The 24,466-nt window shown below is 39.6% G+C and overlaps 1 protein-coding gene across 2 annotated transcripts; it reads right to left on the bottom strand.

The window, feature by feature from the left end:
* Nucleotides 1-436: 436 nt before the first annotated feature.
* On the bottom strand, nt 437-18,348 carry cdhr1a (cadherin-related family member 1a). Of its 2 annotated transcripts, none has more exons than XM_033612490.2 (17): nt 18,060-18,346; nt 17,033-17,128; nt 16,414-16,559; nt 16,237-16,287; nt 16,053-16,142; nt 15,838-15,924; nt 15,035-15,151; nt 13,671-13,814; nt 12,807-12,885; nt 12,616-12,716; nt 12,301-12,504; nt 9,979-10,131; nt 9,702-9,866; nt 8,648-8,715; nt 4,517-4,745; nt 4,172-4,429; nt 437-1,999 (listed from the first exon to the last, which is right to left on the bottom strand). In XM_033612490.2, the coding sequence occupies exons 1-17, from the start codon at nt 18,136-18,138 to the stop codon at nt 1,436-1,438; spliced, it is 2,631 nt and encodes an 876-aa protein (XP_033468381.1). In that variant the 5' UTR covers nt 18,139-18,346; the 3' UTR covers nt 437-1,435. The 2 variants fall into 2 exon arrangements, with proteins under 2 accessions (XP_033468381.1, XP_033468382.1); XM_033612491.2 differs by having other exon boundaries at nt 1,863-2,795; nt 18,060-18,348.
* Between the last annotated feature and the right edge of the window lie 6,118 nt (nt 18,349-24,466).

Raw genomic sequence — 24,466 nt, 5'->3', positions numbered from 1 at the left:
TGCTGCATGTCATCCCCTCTCCCTTCCCTTACCATCGGCTCCTCTGCTTCTTTGATGTGGCCATGTCCGCTACTTAGCAAGAAATGTCTTTTGCTAGGTAACCTTTTCTTTGCTTGTTTACCATCGCTGCCTTGTTTACTACATTAGTACCACCTCTTGGTGCATGAGGAGGGGCTCTGTTGCTCTGACATGAATGAGTTATTGACAAGAAATGCAAAATTAATAACATCGACTTCATGCAGAGGCTCTGGCTCAGGGGCCCCCTGAGCCCTTTGGTAATACACCCTAGATTGGGGCCACTCTACATGCAGTAATGAGTACTTATATATTTGATGTTGCTGACACTCCTTTGGTTTTACCAAAATAAAGTATTTTCAAAGTGCAGTATTACTACTTTTACTTGAGCACAATGATCTTGATACTTCTTTCACCTCTGTTGAAATTACAAATGAAGTTATTTTATTGGTAGTAAAATCTTGACAGGTGTATTGACAGCTTCAGTTTTTTTTTTGACAAAAATACACCAATTGAAACAAACAAAACAACCAAATACACAACAGTAAACAAAAAGTGCAGTCCTTTCAATCAGGAAATAAACATATCGTGACTGCTGCAAAACAGGGGTCTAAACAGTGCTTTACACCTGCATGGAAGGATTAAAGGTCTTCCTAACGTGATAACTTTGGTTCCCTTCCCCCGGCTGATCTCTTTAGTCAGTTCAAGTGTCATGAAATCTCCTGTAAGGAGCTTGGTCGGATCCCAAATAAACAGTCTTGCTTGCTGGAGTTTGAATGACTTCATTCCCGACAAGGGATGTGAGGTGAGGAACTTTAAGCCACTAGGGTGTCAACAAATGGTTCAAAAGGTGGAATTTATCTGTTACACGATGACACAGAAACTGGAAATAAACATCATGAATTGGAGACATGATCTGAGTGATGGTACACCTGAAGGGATTTTTTTCCATCACATGAAAACTGAGATTTTTGATGCACAAGAAATTAAGCTGTTTCAGTGTGTTTAATCTTTCTTGAAATACACACACACACACACACACACACACACACACACACACAGGCACACATACACACACAAAGCACTATTAATGATTAAGTTTCACAGTTCATTCTTGACTTTGGAAACATCAGCTGACAAAACAATCTCACCTCAGGGTCCGTTTAGTGTCTGATCTGGAGCTTTTGATCAGATCACATGATCGTCATCGTCTTCAGATGGATGAAGATGCTCGTTCAGAGTTTAGTTTTATTTTTCTATTTGTCTATATGGCAACATGTATGAGAAGAAGAAGAAATGTAAATCTGAATGTCTACATTTCTCTTAAAACTGGGCAGACTGGATCTGCTGATGAAGGTGGTGAAAGCTCTGGCACAGCTACTAAATGGACCTTGAGGTGAGATTGTTTTGTCGAGCACTACTAATGTTTCAGCATCCTCTTCTGCTCCAATTTCATCTTGAGCTCTGACACCAGTGCTAGTTTCTTAGTGTCCTGTCTGTTCATCACTGGCTTCTTTCTGGGTTTGGGTGCCACTGTTGCAGAGACGGTGGGTACGGCCCACTGCCTCTCCCCTGGGATGTAAGGAGGAGGTGGAGGGGGAAGAGATGGGGCACTCGGCGGCGGCGGAGGCCAGTGTCTCACAACATTGTTGACATTGTTGTTATAGTTGACATTCTCCACGATGACCTCCGGCTCTGGCTCTGGCTCTGGCTCTTCCTCCTCTACTCGGAATTTCTCTCCAGGAGTTTCTGGTGTCTTAAAGGGGTTTTTCAAGTTCCAGGGCTGCGGCTTCCGCCTCCTCCTTACTCGGCGGTTAGGGAGGATCCGGTTGGACTTTTTGTTGCGCATGAATGTTGCAGTGGAGATGATGACCGTGACTATGACCATGAGACTAATGACACCAGCAAGCATGCCTAGGATTTGCAAAGGCTTGTTTCTATTCTGCATCAAAAATGATCCCAAAGGCCCCCCACTGAGTTGGGTCTGTAAAAGAGCACAGGGAGAATTCACATCCATGGGACTCAAGTCATAATCGCTCACACAAAGATTAATGTCTAAATATTGTCCCGTGTATGTACTGTGGTACTGCATATGTTCAACGTTTGGCCAAAAATATCATGTGAGGTACAAAATACAAAACTGTAATATCCAGGGATAAATTACTGCGAACGTACTGCATTGATATTGCTTCTTTGATGTCTTGCAAAGTAAACAAGATAAAAACAACGAGTATACTTAAATTCATTGTTCCATTGATTTGTAATTTGTCAAGACAAGATCAGAGAGGTTGACTGGGAAACCCACTGCTGAGACCATCCAGCATCTGAGTATGAATACTGTGTATGGATTTGTGTGAAAAAGAAAAAAGCAGAACTAATTTGTTTACTCTAGTGATGTATGTGGTGTCCTAATGTTAGTACTAAATCAAAAACATGGGAAAATTGTGCTCCTGTACTCTTTTACAGACACAGCCTTGTTCTACAACAAAATCCTTAGAAAATGAACTGCTAGAAATTCTTGGTACTGCGGAGTAAAAACAACAGTACTTCTGTGCTGGTGATCTCAAGGCAAGCTTCATTTATGGCACAGGCCTCCTTATAATCTTTCTGATCTTGCCCTGAGATTGAACACGGGACTTTTTCACAGAGTTCCAGTATATGACAGTCGAAATGAAGATTGTCACTGAAATGGCGAAGGTGACAACGGTCAAACAAATCCCAAACACAGCCCCCGGACGTTTCCTTAGGCCCAGGAAGTATGAGACAAATCTGGATTTGATCTGAAAACAAATTGCAATTGTGTAAGATACTTATTTTTATGACTACAGTTTTTTAATTGCTACTGAAGCAAACAACTGGTGAACCTGATAGTCTGGGCTGTGATCAGAAAAGCTGCACCTCCACATACAAATCGATTAGAAGTTTCAACACTGGATCATTCCCTTGCATTACAAATCGATGATAGACAGCCCAGTTGCTAGAATGAATGCTGGCACTGTATGTTTCTTCAAACTACTGATATGTTACATTTGTACATTTTTATGTAGCAGATATGTTGAAAATGTATGTTTAGTTATGTTTCAACAACAGTGTTGATAGGTTTAGGCACAAAAACCACTTGGTTATGGTTAGGAAAATATCATGTTTTGGCTGAAAATACCCGGTTTTAGTGGCACAATCACCATGGGAACAGTGATGCCTCTGTAAAAAAACAACCAATTTTGTTGTATTTTGGTCTTGAACAGTGGTCTGCAGCTTGGAGGCATCTCACCTAGCTATCACACCATCCGCCATCCCCTCTACTTCCCAATGACAAACCCGGACTCACTCCGAAGTCATCGAAATCTGATGCTTGGGCAGTGACTTGTGGCGTCAGACACTGATGAAAAAACCCATCCTTTAATGTATGCATGATACGAGCCAGTTGCTGTTATAGTACAAAGGTGCTCAGCGGGGTCTGGGTGAAACGTGGCTTGACAAGAACAATAATTAAGGCAGTGAAAGTCCATTTAGATCAGGCGGGAGGGATGGTGGATGGATCCAACAAACACCAACCTACCCCCCAGTAAGTGGTGTTTGTATCCCGTAGGATTATAAAGCCAAACCCTGCTGTTTTTTCCTAAATCCAACCATGTGTTTTTGTTGCCTAAGCCCAACCACCTGCTGTGTTGTACCAATGTAGTGCGAGACTGTATGTAAACTGTAAATTTCCTGTAAAAATGGAAGTGTATTTTGAAAGAAGACGCATGTAACAGGAAGAACTTGACACGGCATCCCGGAACATCAACAACCAACACACCCAGGGTACCTTTCATGTCATATCTGGATGTGGAAAGTCCATGATCATGCATTGATATTTGACGAGGTCAGAGTGAGAATGTGTTGCAAATCACTTTAGAAATGACATAATACATATGAAACATACAAATGGAATGAATCTGTGGTTTGCAGAAACGTACAAAGCCGTTATTTTCTTCTGACGATCGGGCTGTCATAGAAAAAGGAAACTGGAATATGAAGTGAATCAGCAACTTTGCACACTCTTATTTTTTCATGTATGAAAGTGTATAGCTTTTGAAAAATCAGCGTAATTCATCATAGATAGATATTATCCCTCATATAGGTTTGACTGACATCTAACTTTCTTGCAACTTACAGCCTCAGTGATGTCGATCTTGACGACCGCAGTGGTGCTGAAGGACGGCTGGCCTCGGTCGCGGGCCTGCACTACCAGCGACCAGGTGCAGTCTCTCTTCTTGGTGATGTTCTGAATGATGGCCATTGATTTGATGTAGGACTTGAGCATGATCTCCCCCGTGTCAGCGTTAATGTCAAAGATGTTGTTGTCTGGCTCGGCTTTCATGATGGCATACTCAATGACATTGTTGGGCACTTCCGCATCGTCATCTACAGCCTGTGTAGATTTAGACAATCATCATAGTATTAACTTCATTCTTGAGCTTTACTTCATCCAACATGATAAATCACAAAAGGCAAATACCTCTATTTTCACTGGTGCTCCAATCACCATAGTTGTCTCAAGGAAGTTATCATTGAATTCAGGTGGGTGGTCGTTCAGGTCCAACACAGTCACAAAGACCTCAGCGAGGCTGTATTTTCCTTCTGCGTCCTCTGCCTTCACATAGAAGTTATACTTGGACCTCACCTCTGCGTCCAGGCTCGCCCACGGCTGGGTGTAGATGATCCCAGATGCAGGCTGGATCAGGAACCTGTAAATATGAGGGGACTTTTTTAAATTTAATTCAGATTTACCATATGCATGCAACTGACAGCCATGATTTTCCTTGAACAGTCTAGAACATTTAACATTGATTTAATACTGATTATGATTGTGTGTACACTTTCATTATCTTCTTTCTGAGAATGTATAAACCTTTCTCTTGGATGGCATCATTTTGTGAAAGCTCATGACTGGTTCTTTTAAAATCAGATATATGTACAGTACAGGCCAAAAGTTTGGACACACCTTCTCATTCAATGCATTTTCTTTATTTTCATGACTATTTACATTGTAGATTCTCACTGAAGGCATCAAAACTATGAATGAACACATGTGGAATTATGTACTTAACAAAAAAAGGTGAAATAACTGAAAACATGTTTTATATTCTAGTTTCTTCAAAATAGCCACCCTTTGCTGTGATTACTGCTTTGCACACTCTTGGCATTCTCTCCATGAGCTTCAAGAGGTAGTTACCTGAAATGGTTTTCCAACAGTCTTGAAGGAGTTCCCAGAGGTGTTTAGCACTTGTTGGCCCCTTTGCCTTCACTCTGCGGTCCAGCTCACCCCAAACCATCTCGATTGGGTTCAGGTCCGGTGACTGTGGAGGCCAGGTCATCTGCCGCAGCACTCCATCACTCTCCTTCTTGGTCAAATAGCCCTTACACAGCCTGGAGGTGTGTTTGGGGTCATTGTCCTGTTGAAAAATAAATGATCGTCCAACTAAACACAAACCGGATGGGATGGCATGTCGCTGCAGGATGCTGTGGTAGCCATGCTGGTTCAGTGTGCCTTCAATTTTGAATAAATCCCCAACAGTGTCACCAGCAAAACACCCCCACACCATCACACCTCCTCCTCCATGCTTCACAGTGGGAACCAGGCATGTGGAATCCATCTGTTCACCTTTTCTGCGTCTCACAAAGACACGGCGGTTGGAACCAAGGATCTCAAATTTGGACTCATCAGACCAAAGCACAGATTTCCACTGGTCTAATGTCCATTCCTTGTGTTTCTTGGCCCAAACAAATCTCTTCTGCTTGTTGCCTCTCCTTAGCAGTGGTTTCCTAGCAGCTATTTGACCATGAAGGCCTGATTGGCGCAGTCTCCTCTTAACAGTTGTTCTAGAGATGGGTCTGCTGCTAGAACTCTGTGTGGCATTCACCTGGTCTCTGATCTGAGCTGCTGTTAACTTGCGATTTCTGAGGCTGGTGACTCGGATGAACTTATCCTCAGAAGCAGAGGTGACTCTTGGTCTTCCTTTCCTGGGTCGGTCCTCATGTGTGCCAGTTTCGTTGTAGCGCTTGATGGTTTTTGCGACTCCACTTGGGGACACATTTAAAGTTTTTGCAATTTTCCGGACTGACTGACCTTCATTTCTTAAAGGAATGATGGCCACTCGTTTTTCTTTAGTTAGCTGATTGGTTCTTGCCATAATATGAATTTTAACAGTTGTCCAATAGGGCTGTCGGCTGTGTATTAACCTGACTTCTGCACAACACAACTGATGGTCCCAACCCCATTGATAAAGCAAGAAATTCCACTAATTAACCCTGATAAGGCACACCTGTGAAGTGGAAACCATTTCAGGTGACTACCTCTTGAAGCTCATGGAGAGAATGCCAAGAGTGTGCAAAGCAGTAATCAGAGCAAAGGGTGGCTATTTTGAAGAAACTAGAATATAAAACATGTTTTCAGTTATTTCACCTTTTTTTGTTAAGTACATAACTCCACATGTGTTCATTCATAGTTTTGATGCCTTCAGTGAGAATCTACAATGTAAATAGTCATGAAAATAAAGAAAACGCATTGAATGAGAAGGTGTGTCCAAACTTTTGGCCTGTACTGTATATGCTCAGCCAAGTTGCCAGAGGAGAATGTTGGCATACGGTACATTTGCACATCTCGTATGTATCAAAGTGACCTAGTACAGATTACATGTAAACAAACTGAGGTTGATATACAGAGGAGGAGGGGCTAGTGGATGGCGTGACACCTAGGAAACAGCTGCCAGGCAGTAGACCGGAGCACCACTGTTTAGTTCTTACAAAAGTGGATGCTTTTTGACAACAGTTTTGGACTTTTCGAGCTGGGATTGTGGCAATTAAAGCAGTTATTGAAAGCCAAACTATGATCTTTTTCTAACCATTATTAAGTAGCCTAGTTTATGTTCCTAAACCTTCATGAAACTGTGGCAACATGACTGGGTATTTTTTAAAGGACATGTCAGGACATTTCCAATCAAGATTGTAGTGAGAAAAGTGGGTATTTTAAGCCAAATCATGATCTTTCCTTAAGCCTAACCAAATATTTTTGTTATACTCGGCGTTGTCACAACATCGAATTGAAAACTGAGACTTAAAGAAATGTAGATTTTCAACATATCCACTAAATACAAAATATACAAATGTAGAGAAATGTACAATGCCAACATTTATTTTGGTAATTGTGTTGATATGTTGCACTTGAAACTTTAAAGCAATAGGTCACTTTGATACCACTGCCAGTGAACTTAAGTCATGAAAGACTGAACTGTAAACATCCAGAGCAAGAGTGGAATTAGACTGTTTCACTGACTGACTTGTTTAGTTACCCTGCAGTGACTTTGCAGTCAGAAGCAAAGAACAGTCTATTTTCTCCTCCAATCCTATTACAGGATTAACAAAGACAGAGGGCAAGCAGACAAAGATCACGACTGCACGGTCCTGTGTGTGCTGAAGTATCCAACAAGATATTGTAGAAAAGTCTGACATCTAAAAAGCCTAATTTTAAAGATGCAGTACTGTGACATGTAGTCATTTATTGCTTCATAACAAATTTCAAAGAGATGTTTTGGAATAATCTGAAAGGAAACATGCACAAAGATAAAAGTATTCCAAATCTCTCTCTTCTGCTTATTTTGGAAATCCTTTTCCTGGATGCCAAGTGACATCACATATCTCCTCTAATTCGTTGCTACAGAGCTCAAAATCTGTACGGAGAAGTCTAAAAATACTCTACTACTACCTACATTTCAGTGTATACAACAACTGTTTTTTTAGCCCTGAGAGATTAAACATGCCCCTACTATCACACACCTGTCTGCTTAAAAAAAAACAACCTTAACTTTACCGAAAATGCAAGTGACCTTTAGGGCTGACTCTATAGTGATGTGAAAGGAAAGGTAAGCTGTGGGAATACTGTGTGTTATTAAGCGAGAACAGTGACCACTGAGCTTTTTTCTCAGAGGTAAGACTTCTAACTGGAAATCTAATAAAAATCGAGTTGAGAGAAAATGCCAGCAAATCCTCTGAGGGACTACAGCGCTTAGGTGCAATAAACAGGACCAAGTCTAAAATGAAAAACAAGTCGGCTGTCATATTTCTGTGCAGCTTTCAGGCAGATGTGTTTTTGCTGGATTTTTTTTTTTTACTTTTGAGACGAGCTGACGTCAGCTTGTGACACATTTCTTTATGTAATATGTCCCCTTTAAGATAAGTGCCTCAGTGTGTGGTCTGTTTATCTACTGCTGCCAAATACTCAGGATATCAGCTGCTCATAAGGTTGTAGAAGTGTTTGTGATTTCTTTTTTTTTCACACAGTCACAAGTTCATATTGACAAAATCACTACACAATGACTAATGAATAGACTCGGTGGCAGAAAAACATAGTCTGGTGCTTTGGAAACATTGTTTGGTTGTTTTATACAGTAATAGATTTATTTTTTCTTAAGCAGAATAAAAGAAATCTCACCAGTGGGGTTTAAATATGTCTTATTTTGACAGTGAGATAATGCTGTTTAAGCTTTAATAAGCATGTCAGTCATTATTGATGAAATAATAGTGTTACGAGGATGAGAGGAATTTGAAAAAAGCCCACATCTTTAACTTTAAGTTACACACTTATACTCACAAGTCAGCCCCTGATCCGTAGATGGAGTACTTCACATCACCCCAAGGTCCTGAGTCTGGGTCTGTTGCCTGTGCATAAACAGAAAAGACAGGGAACAGAGAAAAAATATGAGTTTGGTTGTGGCACTTACATGAATCAGGTCAGTTCAACATAACTTTCACAGCAGTTGAGTTAATCTGCAATTCCTCTTTAGGAGTTTTATATGCAGCTCAGTGAGCTAAGGCATATCCCACTTATGTTCAACGTCATACCGCCGATAAACCCCATAATATTGATGTTAGATTTGTTTGTTCCTCTTTACCAAAGCAGAAGAGAGAGCTGTCTGCTGCCATGGGCTCAGTAAACTGAATGAATCCGTGCAGGATTGGAAGGTGATGTTGCAGGGGTCAGCTATAAAAAGACTGTTGTGTTTTTTTCTGTTTGCTTGATGTCATAGGAACATCATCATGGGCATCGGCTAATCTGTCTGTCTGTCGCTGCAGGGATGCCTGTTCGCTGTCTCCGTGTGTCCAAGGTCACTTGTTGGCTGTTCTTTTATCTGATTGAAATTGCCTGGGATCAAGGAAATGAGCCTCTGTGGTGTTCACGCAAGAGCAGGATTTATCAGCGAGCCCCCCTGTTGCTTTGAGCCTCTGCAGGGCTGATAGGAACTGACAAGGGCGAAGGATGAGACAGTGAAAAAAAGTCTCTATCTATCTATCTATCTATCTATCTATCTATCTATCTATCTATCTAAAAGTGCTCATGTTATTTCTGCACATATTTTTGAGCTGCAGCTGCATGTGCTACTGAGCATTAGGAAAAAAAAAATCAGGGAATTTGGTGTTACACAACAAAATGAAAGTGATAGCCATCTGGCAGCTTACCTCGCCTAGCTTTTATCTACATGTTTTCACATATTATCCCAACCCCCACCGCTCAAAAAGTCTACATTTAGGGAATTAATGGCCCTGCTTGGGCATTTTCAAAAAAATCAGCATTCCTCTTTAGCTCACAGTGACGTACATTGGTGTTGGCATGTATTTTTAGACAGGGTGAAGACTCTCTCTCTCACCGTGACTGACACCACATTGGAGCCGCCGGGTGAGTTTTCTGGGATTCTGGCGATGTAGTAGTCTGAGGAGAATTTGGGAGCGTTGTCGTTGGTGTCCAGGAGGTGAATGACAATGTCAGCTGTGGCACTGAATCTCTCGGGTGTATCGATCTCAACTGCGAGCAGCTAATGAGGAGAAAGATTAGGAATAAATAAATGGCAAAAGGGCAATTATGCAACAGATGCAGGTGATATACCACTGCCAGTGAGCTGGTCTACTGTGGTGCAATGGGTTAACCTTGTATGTGAGAAAGTGGTGTTTCTCATAGTCCATGGCAGCAGAGTCCTCGACTAAGATTGTGACCTGGGCCTCATTGAGTACAGTCTGAGGGACGACTCTCAGCATCCTTCCAGGTCCAATCAGTCTCAGATTGAATTTAGCATTCGCACCCTGCAGGAGCACAACACACATCATCACATTAGTCAGAAATGTCATACATGAGTGAACCTATTTTTAGTAATCTGCATTTGTTACAAAGCTATCACATACAGTATAATCCATGCAGTATAGTCCATTCAATCAATATAAAAGCTTTGTATCTTTTCATTATTACAGTAATGTATGAGAATCAATAGGACATCAGTGGCAGCAGTAATATTTGTGGTGAAATGTAATATCGCTGGACAAACAGAGCTCGGCCTGATGTTGTAACAGTATTATCACATTTGGTGAACATCAGCCATTTGGACGAGGCTCATACAAGGAGCTGGAAACACAAAGAGACTTGCATAAGCTGACAAATGGCATAACTCGGGGGCACCTTTTAATTTGTGTTGGCTTAATTTCAAATTTGTGCAATTTTTAAAAGGATTGTCTGTGATAATGGCGGGCTTAGTTATTTAACAGAAATAAAGGCAGACACCAGCCTGAGCACAACACTGTGGTGCAGTGAATGTTGATTTAATCAGTTTCTTATTAGATAACAATGTAATTTGGTTGGAAAATGAGTGTTATTACATAATTGCTGTATCATAATCACTGTAGTGTTCCTCTCCCTGGTTAAGTGATGCAGCTTTCAGTGGCAATAATACTGTATTAGTGCTAAAAGATGATTCCTGCTCAGTAAAACATCACTGGAAAAAGCTATTGTTTGTGATTTGTTGAGTCATTTTCAGGCCCAGTCAACAGAATAAAATGTTGGCACTGTACGTCTCTGGAAGCTGAGGATATGTTGCATTTGTATGTTTCATATGAATCACACTATATCAGTATTTTTAACGTGACGTAGTTCTGACTGAATGTTAAAGAGCTGAGTTTCTCATCAGCAGTGGGGGGTACTGTGGTCGTAATGACAGTTAGGCAAGATAGCAGCTGACAAGCATCAGACCCCTGTTCGAGACCAGCGACATTTCCAACCTTGTTTGTGGACAAAACCAGATATCTTTAATGAGACGTTGGGACACTTCCAGCTGTGTTTATTGTGACAATACTGGGTGTTTTTGACGAGACACTGGGACATTTCCAGCCATGTTTGTGCCACCAAAACAGATATTTTAAGCCAAAAGCTGATCTTTTCCTAACCCTTAACCAAGTGTTTTTTGTGCCTAAACTTAACAACATGATAACCACAGTGTTTTTTTTTATGTCAGATTTGTTTTTAGGCTTCTGATAGCCCTAACCCAAAAACAATGGGTCAAAACTTTAAGAGACACAATTAGGGGTGTATAAATTTAAATTTTCTTGCAGTACATTTGCATGTCTCATACATATAAAAGTGACGTAGTACAGATTACATGTAAGATGAGTTTGACATATGGAGGAGGAGGAGCTGATGGATGGCATGACACCACCAGTGCTTTGATGCTTTTTAAAGACAGTTTTGGACTTTTCCAGCTGAGATTGTGGCGATAAAAGCGGGTATTGTGAGCCAAACTATGATTTTTTTTCTAACGATAACCAAGTATTTTCTATGCCTAAACCTTGGTGAAAATGTAGCAACAACACCGTATATTTTTTCAGGGCATGTCGGGACATTTCCAACCAAGATCGTGGCAACAAAAGCAGGTATTTTAAGCCAAATTGTGATCTTCCCCTAATAACTTGTTTAGTTATCCTGCAGTGACTTTGCAGTCAGAAGCAAAGACCAGTCTGGACTTTTCCAGCTGAGATTGTGGTGATAAAATCAGGTATTGGAAGCCGAACTATGATCTTTTCCTAACCATAACCAAGAGTTTTTTGTGCCTATACTTGTGCGAGACTGTAGCAACATAATTATATATTTCTTAAGGACATGTGCAGACATTTCCACTAAGATTGTGCCGACAAAAGTGGGTATTTTAAGCCAAACCATTATCTTTCTCTAACCATAACCAAATATTTTATGTGCCTAAACCTATACCACACGTTATCCACATCATTGTCAGAATGTTAAATTGAAAATTGAAACTTAAAAAAATGTAAATTTTCAACATATCCACTTATATAAAATGTACAAATACAACATATTCATGGTTTGCAGAAACAATACCTACATTTATTCTTGCCACTGGATTGCATTTTCATACTAATGAGTCAGTGTATGAGAAAATAAAATATGGATGACAGTAGTGTTCTCCCCACCTGATCAGAGTCATTGACAGTGATTTTCAGCCCACGGAGTATCTCTCCCTCAGGTGGATGCTCATACATGGTCAACTCAAACATGCTCTGTGGGCCGTTCTCCCCGTAGAAAGTAGGTGGATTATTGTTGAGGTCCACCACACGGATCACAACCGTGGTCACACTATAGTCCATGGGTCTGCCTTCAGGACTTACTTCTGATGCCTGGACACACAGGGGGTTAAAGATTATACAGGTCATATTTATTACTCGACCAGTGAGATGTTTAATCTACCAGTTTCACAGATCAGTTGTACTTTGTGAACCGCAACTTACCCTGACTTTAATGTTGAAGATTTCTCTCTTCAGAAACATGGGGAGACTCAGCAGGGTGATACAACCACTTGATCTATTGATGCTAAAAACACCATCGTCGCCTGGAGAGACAATTAACAGACAGACCTACTCTATGAGCACTTTTGCTTTATTTCAGAATCACTCCAGCTTTGTTTTAATGAAATGCTTACCATCGTCAAAAGAATAACGGATTGGATTTGGGCTTCCTACATCGCCATCTTTGGCTACAACAGTGAATATTTCAGATCCCTGGGGAAAAAAATCAGCAGAAAGGTTTGCAGTTAAATCAATGATGACACAAAGCTGATAGTTAGTGTTGGTAGTTTAAGATAACCAGGCTGTAAAGCCAGCTTACTTTAAAATATACTGCAAATTATTAACAATTCTTTAATAACTGACACTCTCTGACAACTCTAATATGTCACTCTTACCATGATGTAACTCTGTATTTGGTTGCATCACATTTTCAAAAGGAAGCAGGACATTTACGTAATTGAGTTACCCTGTGACTGGTGCACTGCTATTTAAAACATACCACAACAATCTATTCTGCACCTGATCTTCACTGAGTCTTCAGATGTACATTCAGATGTCATGATCCTAATTATTCCCTTTCAGATGAAAGTCAGAACGTGCAATCTCTCTCCTATGACTGCAGTGACATTTAGTGACTGAGGAGATAATGTGGCTTTCACCTGCTGTGAGAAAAGCTATGAAGAAGGCACCGTGGGTATTAGTGTAAAATGTCAGCAATTAAAGCTGTGTGACATGAGACGATGCTGCCTTGTGGTGTGGGTTCTTATTTATACCATGAATACAGATAAATTGCATTCACTATGTTAGTTTACTAAGCCTCGCTGTACTGTGATAATTCAACGTGATGTTCATTGAAGATGTAAATCTGTTGCAATACAAAAGAAACGTGGCAGAAAAGAACTTTACAAAATGTTTAAGACTTGTGCTCTGAATATTTGTTATACAGACTCTCATGTCAGTCAAAGCAGAACGTCAATAAACTGTGTTTTCATACTCACTGGCACAGAGACTTCATAAACGTAGCCAAAATACGGTGTCCCAATAAAAGATGGCGGAGTGTCCTGTGCATCGATCACATTGATCGTCAGGGTAGCAGAGGATGACATAAACTGCTCCTTGCCATTAAAGTTGCCACCACCATCCTGAAACGAAAGAAATGTGCAGTTTAAAGCTACATTTTAAGAAAGACATAATAAACATAAACATTTTTCTCTATAGTTATGCCTATGTTTTGAAATGTTTATCACTATTTATGTTAACATGACATATATCAGTTATGTTACGTCAGGGTTGACTTTTGGTTTCACACAGGAGTCAGAACACAGGCAGTCTCCTGGATGAAAGTCCTGTGCTTGCTTGACAAATCCCTGACCACCTACCTACATGGAATTTGTTGCCCATTAAACTGCATCACCTGACTTCCTCCTTTGCTCCCAACATAATTACTATGACCATGAGAGGTTGACATGTTTGTATGTATGCTCCAGATAAATGCCAGTTAATGAGCTGATAATGGCCTTCTGTACATACTGGTAGATGTAGCCAGCCTGTCCTCATTCCAAAATCGTCAAATACCGCTGCTATGTCAGTGACTTTGGCATCAGACACCTGACGCCAAAATCCATCTTTTGCAGCAGTATGATACACATCTGGGCAGTGTTAGCATGCAGCCAGGCGTAACCCTCGCATTGTTATGATTCGTTGCCAGTCAGCCGGACAGCACCTGTTGAGGCGCTATGATGCACTGCTGGATGGTGTCAAGTTGAAACACTGCTGGTAACAATGTAATATAAGAAGCAAGACAGTCTCTGTAGTGCGGGTGGAAGGGGTGGTAGGTTGGTCAAACAAATCCCCAGACTTTCACCCAAGAGCCTGGTGTTTGCTTCCTAAATGCCAGACGAAGTGCTTTTGTTGCTTAAATCCAATCATGTGCTTATGCATGTTGATGTCCTGGTGTTGGTAGCCCCTCTTGGAACATCACCAGCAGAAGCAGAAGGATACCTAACATGTAATATGTACTGTAGACATGAAAGGCCACTGACAAAGCAGCGATATGTTAGGACTTCGGATGAGAATGTGTTGATGTAACTGACCCCTTCTAATTTATATGCATGAGAAACATTTACATTGTTACATTCAGGGTTTCTTACCCACATGTATTTTGTGTTTCCTACCAAACATGTTGAATATATTTCCATCCTCATAAAACACCTGCATTGTTTAATCCATTAATGCTAGCCATGTTTTGCCGCAAAACACCACTAACATTCTTAACATTCAGAAACTCCACAGGGTTCTTTAAAAATGAAAATGAAAGTACACTGTTGCAGAAACATTAGATCAGTTTTGGTGCACCCATTACCTTTGCAATGACAGTGACAAAGTGTGTCTTTGTTTTCTCATAGTCCAACATTTCTCCAGACTTGATACGAAGGACACCACTGTGCCTGTCTACGGCAAACAAAGTAGACTGAGGATTCTGTGACAGAGAACAGGACAAAAGCAGGATTTTAAAAGCACACACTGAGACACATTTTAGGTCACACGAGTAAAAGCCTGTCTCTGAAACCTCTAAACCCCATTTACAACCACTCACGTGAGATATCATGAAAAGTGGTCAGATGGCAGCATTGAAACACTCAGTAGCCACTTGAATTAGGCCACATCATGTATAAAGTATATCTCTTTGTCCATCTGGATGTAAAGAGCCCATATGTTCAAGGACAGGGCAGGCAGGTGAAAGCTGCTGTGCCCAGATGTGCGGTGCCTCGCTCGTCACTGTCACTCCGGGCCAGCTGTTCTTTGTTCCTAATAGTCCAAAGTGCAAACTAACATTCCCTGCCACCCCCTGCCAAAGCAGCCCTCTAAGCCTCCAATACCTAACACAAATGTAATTGTGATTTAATCCCCTGCCCCATAACTACACCAACATACTTAGGCACATGCACACATACACACATGAGCATCAGAAAATCCAACTGATGTTAACCTCATTATAAGTACATTTATACATTAGTTCCATGACAAGCAGATTAACATTCGAACTGGCCAGTTTCAGCTAGTATGTCATATGAGGAGCACTTTTTCTTAAAGGTTTTATCTGTGCTTTTTTACTCAGCTTATTTATACTCAGATAGTGTGGTATGAGAGTGGACCGAGTGATACCTGGAGGTAGTATGTGACTGAACCCCCTGAGCCTGTGTCTCTGTCCACTGCCTCCACTCTGTAGATGCTGCTGCCAGACTCAGTCGTCTAAAACACAGAAAATAATTCAGGTCACAACATAAATGATGCAACACACATTTATCTTAATATTTTTATAGTAATGTACTGTCCTTTTCATTTTATCTGGAGAGAATGACACTTTTAGCTTAACTTACTTCCAGTACATCAATGATTGCTGGCATGTTTTGGAAGTCAGGTTTTTCATCATTTGCATCCATTACAAATATTGTGACTCTTTCCACAACCTAAAAAGAACAAAAATAAAAGCATGCTCAAGTTCATCTCAGCTTGATTCATTATAAGAATGGCACTAAATGGCTTAATCACAGATGTTGATACCTTGCTTTGCCCATCTGTGATGCTGACAAGAACGTCTATAGAGTCTTGTTTCTGTGAAGAAGAAAACAAGTCGATATGAAGTCATACACGATGAAAAAGATAACATCTTAGTTTTTTAGTTATAGGAATTACATATAAAGTCAATTTAATCATTTATTAAGCCTATGTTAAGTTTACCTCTCTGTCCAGCTTTTCCACCAGTGTGATGTTTCCAGATTTGGGGTCGACCCTGAAGTATTCTTTGGACCCTGGATCAAACGAAAGGCCGTAACTCACCTCCTGGCCCTCAGGGTCTGTGCCATTGAGAGAGTAGATCTGTGTACCTGAAAGAAGACATCATAATTTAGTCAAATTAGCCTTAACAGTTGACTTTATGGACAAAGAAGTTAATTCCTTCTCCATTTCTAACTTTAAGAATAAAATATTGATCAAAACTGGCAAAATTAATCAGCAATCCAGGAACGTAGTTAAACAATTGTTTGAGCAAAACTGTGGTGGAGCAAACTGAGACACAGCAGCCAGCAGTATAATAAGTACCCTGACTGACAGAAGTTGTAGAGGGACAGCTGCACCACATTCACAGCCAGCAAACTGTCCCTCACATCAACAGGTGGCACCGGCAGATGAGCATGTTAGCGTGTAACACCACACAACATCTGTTCATCTATCAAAGACTGTTTAACATCTTGGACTCTGAGGTACTGGCAACAAAAAGATGCCATTTTGTTGATCAGTTGTTCCACCTGACTATTAGCTGTTCATGCTAAGCGTCAAGTATGTCAGAGGTTGATCTCACCGACAGCCGTGTCCTCCGAGAGGCTGAACAGTGCCAGGTTTCCGTTGTAGCTATAGGGTCCATTGTCGTAGAAATAGGGGGCGAAGTCTGCTTGTGCTGAGGACAGTGACATAAAATCACCATTAAAAGCTTGAGAAGTTTAAAGTAATTCACCTCAAAGTGAGACCAGGAATGAAAAATAATATAATGCTCCTTTTACAAAGTTGAATTCACAACTTAAAACACATAATCAATTTAGTTCACTCAGGAGTTTTGCTGCAACAGTACTTGGTCTGATATAAACAGTAGCATGGTGGCTAATGTTTGCTAATGCTAGTAAACTTAAGCGTAATATTACTTAATTGTTCTTTGTCATCTGTGATCACCATGGTCAATTATCATCAATGCTGCGTTGAAATGGAGTCGTGTTTACCATGAGAAGAGTCCATATGAACAGAGCCCCTGGTTGTGGTACACACAACATCGAAAGTGAGCATTTTCGGAGAGCTCTGAGTTCACAACTTCATGTAAAAGACTCACAAGGTCGCAAACACAAGCTCACTAGTCCAATTTGAACGCAGTAAATATTACATGGTCTTGCTTTTAATACTGGAGTGACATAAACCAAGGCGATTGTAGGCCTACTGAGCTCTCGCCCCCCTGCTTTCTCAACCCCTTTGAGTGGGATTACAGGTGAGTTACGTCAACCTCCTAATATACCTTTTCTATACATAGACTTAAGATCTCTGGTGGTAGAAATAATGCTGTTTTTATTTGAAATAGCAGAATCATCTAAATATTGAAACTAAATTCATATACCAAACAAATCAATCAGTATGATAGTCATACAGAGTGTAAACACATATGCACATACAAGAGCATCTAACCAGGTTAGAAAAGAAAATGACTGAACTGAAAACAGAATATAACTCAATTATAAATGGAGTAAAAAACAACTCAGAGGCTGTCAAATATATCTGAACAGTTTTCCCAGTCTGATCACAGCAACACGCCAACCGTAAGCAGAGAATAAAGAAGTGTAACTTACCAAAGCAGGCGTGCACAAACACAAAAAGCAGTGGCAAATGTAATATCTTTACATTCTTCATCCTACAGAGTGAAGTCATGAAACCGCACCATGAAGATGGCTCCGTCGAGAGTCCTGTACATGAGATGCAGCGCTCAAGGTGTCTGAGTGCGACTGGAGGAGGCTAAAGGCAGATGCTCACATGCTAATCCAATGACACATCTTAAGAGTCACTCCTGGGCCCCCTCTCTCCAGCTGGGCTTCTTCACCCACCACTCTGCAGGAGATGGCTCAGCCTGCAGGGCAAACAACACAAGGATACAGCACAAGTTTGCAGATGATGGACAGGTATATATTTATTTTATTTTATTTTTTTGCTTTTTTGTTTGCTTTTGATGTAGATCAGCAGCTTTCATTTACCACAAATAATAAATAAACATGTCATTTTCTGCAAGTTTTTGGGGAGAAAATAGAATAATATCATGAAAGAGATTCTTGTATTTGAAGATAAGAAAGCTAAACCATCAGAATATTATGATTTTACAAATGTCAAATTATACTTGTTATTTAGTGTTTCAGTGCTAATCTACAGGCTGATACAGATGTTGTATTTGCAATAACTACTGCTATCAAATTAATAACCTTGCCATCAGGATGTAAACTTTGATAAATTTCTGTTTGAATAATCACAATGTTAGCTATTGTAATATTTTGCTTGCGTTAACATTGGGACTATGATATTGTATTTACAACCACACAGTCTATACTGAATTGTAGCTGATGGTAAAAGTGTTTAAGTCCTTTATGATGACAATTCTGACACTTCTGCAATCTGCCCTTGAATTCTAATAATTTTACATAAAGTGCCATGACTGGCTCAGTCATGGTCAAAGTAAAGGGATTATTGTGATACAGAATCTATATTGTTATAATGGTCAGTGTTTTCCCCATACTGTGTACAGTACCATCTGCTTTGCACACCACAGCCATCTGCTGCATTACGAGACAAAGAAAAAAAAAACCCTCCATGATTTAGTCAATAATAGAATAATCAGAAAATTAAGATGATGTAGATGACAGCAGTGAATGATCTGATGAGATTATACTCTGTGTTTGATTCCTGTCCTGTCTGGTGGAAACCAGGAAGTGAATGTGTGCCAGTTTGGGACTTACACTGATAAATTAGAAACAGATGATAATGACAAACAAGACAGGATAATGTTTTTACCATATCATTTTGTTTTACATGTAAATTATTATTATTTTTTTTTTTGGTTTGCATCTTTCTGTGTTCATTCATTTCTTTATTTATTGCCATGTTTACACCGTGTGTTGATTCTCTAATTAAAAATCCCTCTGATTAGCTATCTGTCTTTCTGGGACTTTTTGAGTGGTATTTTGGGCACTGAAGCTGGCTAATAATCCTCTTGTTTGATAATCTAAAACCACCCAGAGGTAAAGTCTGGTAAACAAATGTTGTATAATAACCACTGGTCCTCCATTTGATTTGGATCATCTTTCTACAAACACTGTATGTCTTCAATTTAATGAGTAAGCTTTTGCACTAAAAAGTGGGTGAATGCAACTCAAATGACTCATTTCTTGTCTTATTAATTCTTAAAAGTGTAAATTAAATCCAAATTTGTTTTTTACTACCTACTGTGTTTTAAATTGTCATCGATCTGCAACTGAAAAAACAAAACAAAAAAGGCATTCATAATTAAAAATAAATAAATGAAATCATTACAGTTGTAATATTTTGCAGTTCCCATTTAAAAAATAATAACTCAACAGAACAACTGCACACACCATTAAAACATGTTGCGTGCAGGAGGATTTACACACATGCATAAACCTTTTACAGTCCATTCTCATATACTGAAATTAAATCTACTTTATAATCTGAGTGGTGATGGTAGAATGTACAGCGTGTAGCATGACCTCAGCGAGTGCTTGGTGCACCAACTGTGCATTTAGAAAAACTGTTAGTTGGCACCGAGTCACTGAGAGGACAAGACACACATATACAGATTTAAAAACCATAAATATTCATTTTTGTGAACATTATGGTTTAAGATCGGTGACCTTTGGCAGCAGACAACTGCCCTGCATGTACAGTGAGAGCTTATAGATTGGAAACATAATGTGACCAGACAGAAAGTATTCAAAGACACATCAATTATATTTGTATGCCATTTGAAGCAGAAGATCCATAACTTTCATACAAAGATCGCATAATATACTCATTACCAAAGATCACCTGTCAGGTTACTTTTGTATGGTGGTGGTCAAGGCCATGGCTTCAGGTTTAATTCTCATGGTCCTGGCAGATGGCAGGCCTAAAGATTAACCCACTGTGCTCTAATCTCTCCTCATCTTGTAATGCACAGAGCCTGTCTGTGGTCACACAGACTCCATAAGTCATAAATGTAAAGCACAATTAGCACACACAATGCAGCTGCAAGCAGGGTCGACTGGTTGCTTTGTTACATACAGTGGGATATTATGCGAGTTTTTTTTTTTTTTTTTTAAACAAAGTTTTTTTTTAATCATCTAAAGCAGGAACCAGGCAGGAGAGCCACACACTGTATTTAAAGCTCCCAGTAGTTTTAGCTGTGCAGTGTTTCAGTCTAACAGAGATCTTCATCAGACATTTTAAATCACTATCACAAAGCAGAATAAGCAATTTTAAGATACGTTCATCTCTCACATTGCACAATTTACTGGAAGCTTTCAATACAATGTGCGGATCTCCTGTCTGGCTATTGCTTTAGTCTGATTTTTTGATCCAGCATCGCTTAAAAGTTTTTTGGATGTGAAGCCCCCTCCACTCTGCTTTTTTGTTTTTCTATTTGTCACAGTGACCTTTGTTTAAAATGTTTAAACCCTCAGATGTGTGCCAGTGTGCATATTCCTCAATAAAAAACCTGCCACTGAAGCTTAAATGTGCAAGTGTCTTTGCAAAGATCACTGCAAAAAAAAAAAAAAAAAAAAAATCATACGGCTAAAAGCTCACTGCTCATCTGTAGTCATCGTCTTAGTTTCTAATCCCGTGCCTTCAATCACAGCGGCACATGGTGACCTCTTTGTTCCTGTTGGGGATGGAGCTGTGAGGCTGCCCATGGGGAAATTTCTCTTAACTTCAGTTTGCTGCTGCGAGGATTATTGTCATCAATAGACAAAGCCAAACCTGTGTCTAAACAGCCTCAGTGTGTCCTAAGATTCAAGTATCAGTATAGATAAGCCACTGACGCCAATGTACAGTGTCTCAAATCATGACCAGATGGACCACTTCAGCCACTTTAGAAAGGAACTGACCCTCAGAAGGTTTAACATCCATGTAAAAACAAGAAATCAAGAGTGGCAGAGGATGAAATATAGTAAATATTACTATGCTTCTTTGCAACATCATAAGCCAAGGTCATCTTTCTCTGGGACCAAAACACATCAAGGAAGCTACATCATCAAATGGCCAAACCTCTCAGGTCAGCAGGCACCAGTCTGCCGATTGTTCCCAGAATTAAGTCCAAACATGGTGAACCTGCTTTTAGCTACTGTGCTGTAAATACCTGGGATGCACTTCTAGGAGATCTTTCTCAAACAATTGCTTTTAATCTGCACTCTAAATGTTATTATTTCATCTACAAAAATACTTCTATCTTGATTATTTTTTCATTATATTTTTCTTTTAGTTTACTTTTTTATTACCCAACTTCCTTTTTATTGTTTATTTCAGTGACTTATACCTAAAGCACTGCATTAACTTGTTTATGAAATGTGCTGCATAAATAAAGCAACCTTTCCTTGCCTTTTGTGCAAGAAGTACTGTGATTTAAGTTTAGGACAGGAAAAATAATGCATGCCCTCATCAATGGGTGGGGTGTGGCATAAACAAGCCTTCAGTAAATATGAGCTAGTACATTATAAAGGCTATAAAAATAAATACTAGAGTAACTGAAATCAAATGAATATATGAAGAGGTTATTTTATCCTAATAAAATGATAGTTAAAGCATTTAAATGTGTTTGATCTTCAAATGACATGAAATTATTACATGAGCAAATGTCTCCCTCCTGATTACATTAGTGGCTGAAGTTCAGAGCACGTTTTTGGCTGTTCATCAAGAAGCGATGTTGACAGAGAGAGCTGCAAGTAGAATTAGTTTGGCTGCAGTCCTGTTCATGTCTCTGAAACGTGAGGGTCCATAAAAATGTCAAATATACGTGTACACTACCAAATGACAGCTTATCACTGCAGCATTTTGGATTACAAGAATCCCACATACACCAAAAATACACCCATAATATATATGAAAAGTATCATTATATCAATAATCAAATATATATATCAGTCCAAGTAAGCAATGTTTTCTCCAGCAGTTTGTATAGTGTACAGCGTATTTGTTTCTGGAGTGGTAAAAAAAACAAAATACTGCTTTGGTAAATCCTTGTTTTTTCCTTGCTTTTTCACAAATACAAAATTCTGGAGCTTACTTGAAAAAAAAAGAGAGATTTACCGGGTCAAAAATAGAAAGGGAGAGTTTGAATAATTTGTAACCTTCAGATCTTGTGTCACTACAGGATCACTCTGTCTGTCAGAGCACCTGTTGTCAAGATACCCAATTCAGCTTTACCATTTTGGATTATTATTGATAATCTCTAGTGCGGTTTGCCAAGGGCAGAGGTTCGCTTTTAGTCCTGGTCCACTCTAAAACTAGGTCATTCCTTTAATCTCTCCATGTAGAGTATACTGTAGGTTAACAGCCTTTTCATTTTATAAACCTCACAGAGTGCTAGAGTGAATACAGAGTCATGAATCAGGCAAAATCCGAAAAGATATGACACACTATGTCAGCAGGAGTCATTATGGACTTTAGAGACCAGTAACAGGAGTCTTTTGAGGCAGTAAGATAGTTTATATAAGTCCTGTTTTGTGGGTGTTTCTAAGATTTCAACAAAACCTTAAGGCCTTGGCAGAGGTTGTCACTGTACTTCAGACGCATGCATGATACATATGTGCAAATAAAGCATAAACACACAAAATCTGTGAATACAAAAGTAAATAAAAGTGATGTTAAAATGTGTGTATGAAACCAAATACGTGATTCATAGAAATGTACAAACTGAAAACCCTCCATGCATGTGTTTAATATGTTTAAATGCAATGCAGCTGCAAAATCAACTTGCGTCAAATATTATTTTTGTAGGTGAGTTTGACATGATGCTGACGTACATCATGTTGGACCCTGATGCTGAAACTAAGCTGGTGCTCTCAGGCAGTCAGTCCCTCTATGATCTGCTGCTCCAGGACTCTGCATTCTTTTACACTGCTGCCTCCAAGTGGTGAAAAACTGCTGGTGGACAATAAATGTCAAGACATTCTCACTTTTTCACTTAACAGTACAGTATGTTTGGAAATATTTAGAAATAGATTTGTTTATCTGGAGTTGTGGATCGGGTGAAGGCGGTGAATGGAGCTCAGCCACCATTCATCTTATGATTTACATCTTTTGTGACAAAAAGTCTTAATTGAAAAGGACCTAAAAGGACTGGCATTTGTACATGATTAAAAACACTGGACCACATTACAGATGTTTCTTCAAGATCAACACGTTCTTTTCAATTGTTGGTGTGTTGTGTACATTGTAAAGCACAACATAACCATCTTTCAGATTCTAATACTGTGGGAGGTAATGGTGATGATCATAAGTGTAGATTTCGGGGGTGGGGGAATGCAGGAGATATGTCTCCCTCAATATTTAGAACAAGTGCATTTGTTCCCCTGCCATAAAAATATAAAAGTAGCAGAGGACTTATATTTCAACAATTTAAAGACATTTAAAACATTAATTTGTTGCAGTAACCCCCCATTTCAATCCCCATATTTCATACGTGTCCCCAAGACACATGAAACAGGAGGTCTGGGGGTCGTCAAGCAGAAAGTTTTGAGCATCAAACACTTAGTTTCCTGCATTATAGTCGATTTTTATGCACTAATTTGTGCCTTTTCTGCATTTTGTCACAATAGAAGTCCTCTGCTACTTTCATGGTTTTATTGGGGGATGGGGGATGGACAAATGCATATGTTGTAAATACTGAGGGGGAGGTGTCAAGTCAAGTCAAGTCAAGTCAAATTCATTTATAGAGCACTTTTAAAAACAAATGCTGATGAAAGTGCTTCAGAAAGAGATTAAAAAAACACAGTAATGATCGAATGAAAACAGTCATAAATAGGAAAATGTAAGTAAAATGAACAAGAGCATACAATATTTTGACAAAATCCTAACACAAAAACAGCATTGCACAAAAAACAAAATAAAATACAGAAAATACATGTGTTAAGCAGTGTGCTCAGGCATATCATCATAAAGATAATTAAAAGGCTAAAGCAAAGTGATGGGGGTTTTAAATGTGTCAGTGGAGGGGTAA

This window comes from Epinephelus lanceolatus, chromosome 17 (genome assembly GCF_041903045.1).
Source record: "Epinephelus lanceolatus isolate andai-2023 chromosome 17, ASM4190304v1, whole genome shotgun sequence".
NCBI classification, from domain to species: Eukaryota; Metazoa; Chordata; class Actinopteri; order Perciformes; family Serranidae; genus Epinephelus; species Epinephelus lanceolatus.
The sequence above is the reverse complement of the archived record's forward strand: the minus strand, read 5'-3'. Positions and strand labels throughout refer to the sequence as shown.